Here is a 2500-nt window from a genome sequence, read left to right on the forward strand (position 1 = left end):
AAACAGGAAGAAGAAGAAGAAGAAGAAGAAGAAGAAGAAGAAGAAGAAGAAGAAGAAGAAGAAGAAGAAGAACTGCAAAATGAACTAGAAGAAGAAGAACAACAACAACAACAATAACAAAAACAACAACAAAAAACGAAGAAGAAGAAGAAGAAGAAGAAGAAGAAGAAGAAGACAAACAGGAATAAGAAGAAGAAGAAAAAGAAGAAGAAGGTGAAGAAGAAGAACAAGAAGAACAAGAACAAGAAGAAAAAAGACGAAGAAAAAAGAAGAAGAAGAAGAAGAACAAGAAGCGGAAGAAGAAGAGGAAGAAGAAGAAGACAAACAGGAAGAAGAGGACAAAGAGGAAGAAGACAACAAACAGGAAGAAGAATAATAAAATGAAGACAAACAAGAAGACAAACAAGAAGAAGACAAACAAGAAGAAGAAGAAGAAGAAGAAGAAGAAGAAGAAGAAGAAGAACAACAACAACAACAACAACAGTAACAACAACAAAAACAACAACAACAATAACAATAACAAAAGTAACAACAACTGAAAGACATCAAACAAAGTTGATCGAGAAGATGAAAAGAGAAAAAGAATTCAAAAAATGACAAGAAATATTTCATTGTTAGAAAGTAATATCAAGAAACTGAACGGACTTACAGATACTTTAAATTCGAAAGCCCCGTGAATGCAGCTGGTTCGATAGTTGCAATGTTGTTGGATTCAAGATATCTATAGCAGTAAAGAAAGAGTAAAATAGATTATATGGAAAATATTTGTGATACAATATCAAACATTGTGGCTTTAGAATTTAAAGGAAGAAAAAAGATTACAATGAGGATGATGACGGTGGAAGGGTGAAGGAGGAGGAGTTAAGGAGGAGGGGTAGAGGAGGAGAGGTGGACGAGGAGTGGTGGAGGATGAGAGGAGGAGGAGTAGGGGTGGAGGAGTAGGGGTGGAGTGGAAGGGGAGGGGAGGAAATATTAAGGAGGAGAAAGAAAAGGAGAGGAAGAGAAAGAAAAGGAAAGGAGAGAAGTGGAGGAAAAAGAGAAAAAGGAGGCGAAGAAAAAGATGCAGAAATGAATGATGCATAAAGTAAGGGAGTAAATAAAAGAGCGAAGATATTAACGGAGTATGAAGAAGAAGAAGAAGAAGAAGAACAACAACAACAACAAGAAAAAAGACGAAGTCAACAGAAGAAGAAGTAGAAGAAAAAGAAGAAGAAAAAGAAGAGGAAGAAGAAGAAAACGAAGAAGAAGAAGAAGAAGAACAACAACAACAACAACAAAACAACAACAACAAAAACAACAACAACAATAACAATAACAAAAGTAACAACAACTGAAAGACATCAAACAAAGTTGATCGAGAAGATGAAAAGAGAAAAAGTATTCAAAAAATGACAAGAAATAATTCATTGTCAGAAAGTAATATCAAGAAACTGAACGGACTTACAGTTCCTGTAAATTCGAAAGCCCCGTGAATGCAGCTGGTTTGATAGTTGCAAGAAAAAGAGTGAAAAGAGGCGAAGGACAAGATGCAGAAAGAGAAAGAGAAATAAATGAAGCATAAAGTAAGTAAAAGAGCGAAGAAGATATTAACGGAGTAAGAAGAAGAAGAAGAAGAAGAAGAAGAAGAAGAAGAAGAAGAAGAAGAAGAAGAAGAAGAAGAAGAAGAAGAATATGATGATGAAAAAAGAAGAAGAAGAACAACAACAACAACAACAACAACAAGAAAAAGACGAAGTTAACAGAAGAAGAAGGAGAAGAAAAAGAAGAAGAAGAAGAAGAAGAAGAAGAAGAAGAAGAAGAAAATGAAGAAGAAGAAGAAGAAGAAGAAGAAGAAGAAGAAGAAGAAGAAAGAAGCGGAAGAAGAAGAAGAAGAAGAAGAAGAAGAAGAAGAAGAAGAAAGAAGCGGAAGAAGAACAAGAAGAGGAAGAAGAAGAAGAAGAAGAAGAACAACAACAACAACAACAACAACAGTAACAACAACAAAAACAACAACAACAATAACAATAATAAAAGTAACAACAACTGAAAGACATCAAACAAAGTTGATCGAGAAGATGAAAAGAGAAAAAGAATTCAAAAAATGACAAGAAATATTTCATTGTGAGAAAGTAATATCAAGAAACTGAACGGACTTACAATGTCTGTAAATTCGAAAGCCCCGTGAATGCAGCTGGTTCGATAGTTGCAATGTTGTTGGATTGAAGAAATCTATAGCAGTAAAGAAAGAGTAAAATAGATTATATGGAAAATAATTGTGATACAAGATCAAACATTGTGGCTTTGAATGAAAGGAATAAAATAGATTACGATGATGATGATGATGATGATGATGATGATGATGATGATGATGATAATGATGAATATGATAATGATGAACATGATGATGATAATGACGAAGAGAAGGAGGAAGAGGAGGGGAGGATACGAGTAGAAGGGGAGGAGGAGGAGAGGATATGAGGAGGAGGAGGGGAGGAGGAGGGGAGGAGGAGGGGAGGAGGAG

General features: G+C 35.0%; 2 protein-coding genes across 14 annotated transcripts in view; one reads left to right on the forward strand and one right to left on the reverse strand.

Moving 5' to 3' along the window:
- The window catches only part of LOC106867080 (acyl-coenzyme A amino acid N-acyltransferase 1), a 224087-nt gene that overhangs the window by 85470 nt on the left and 136117 nt on the right, over positions 1-2500 (forward strand). The window lies entirely within an intron of this gene.
- Positions 1-2500, reverse strand: part of LOC149130136 (uncharacterized) — a 173129-nt gene that overhangs the window by 54955 nt on the left and 115674 nt on the right. For 11 of the 12 annotated variants that reach the window (XR_016239196.1, XR_016239195.1, XM_089346170.1 and 8 more), the window contains 2 exons: positions 2137-2208; positions 650-721 (listed from right to left, as the gene is read on the reverse strand). Coding sequence is in view for 10 of the 12 variants with exons in the window: in XM_089346170.1 (XP_089202296.1) it covers positions 650-721; positions 2137-2208 (144 nt within the window). In the remaining 2 variants the exon portion in view is untranslated. The remainder of the gene's footprint in view (positions 1-649; positions 722-2136; positions 2209-2500) is intronic. The other variant, XM_089346176.1, reaches the window with a different exon arrangement.

The sequence above is a fragment of the Octopus bimaculoides genome, chromosome 30 (genome assembly GCF_046866305.1).
Source record: "Octopus bimaculoides isolate indiv1 chromosome 30, ASM4686630v1, whole genome shotgun sequence".
NCBI classification, from domain to species: domain Eukaryota; kingdom Metazoa; phylum Mollusca; class Cephalopoda; order Octopoda; family Octopodidae; genus Octopus; species Octopus bimaculoides.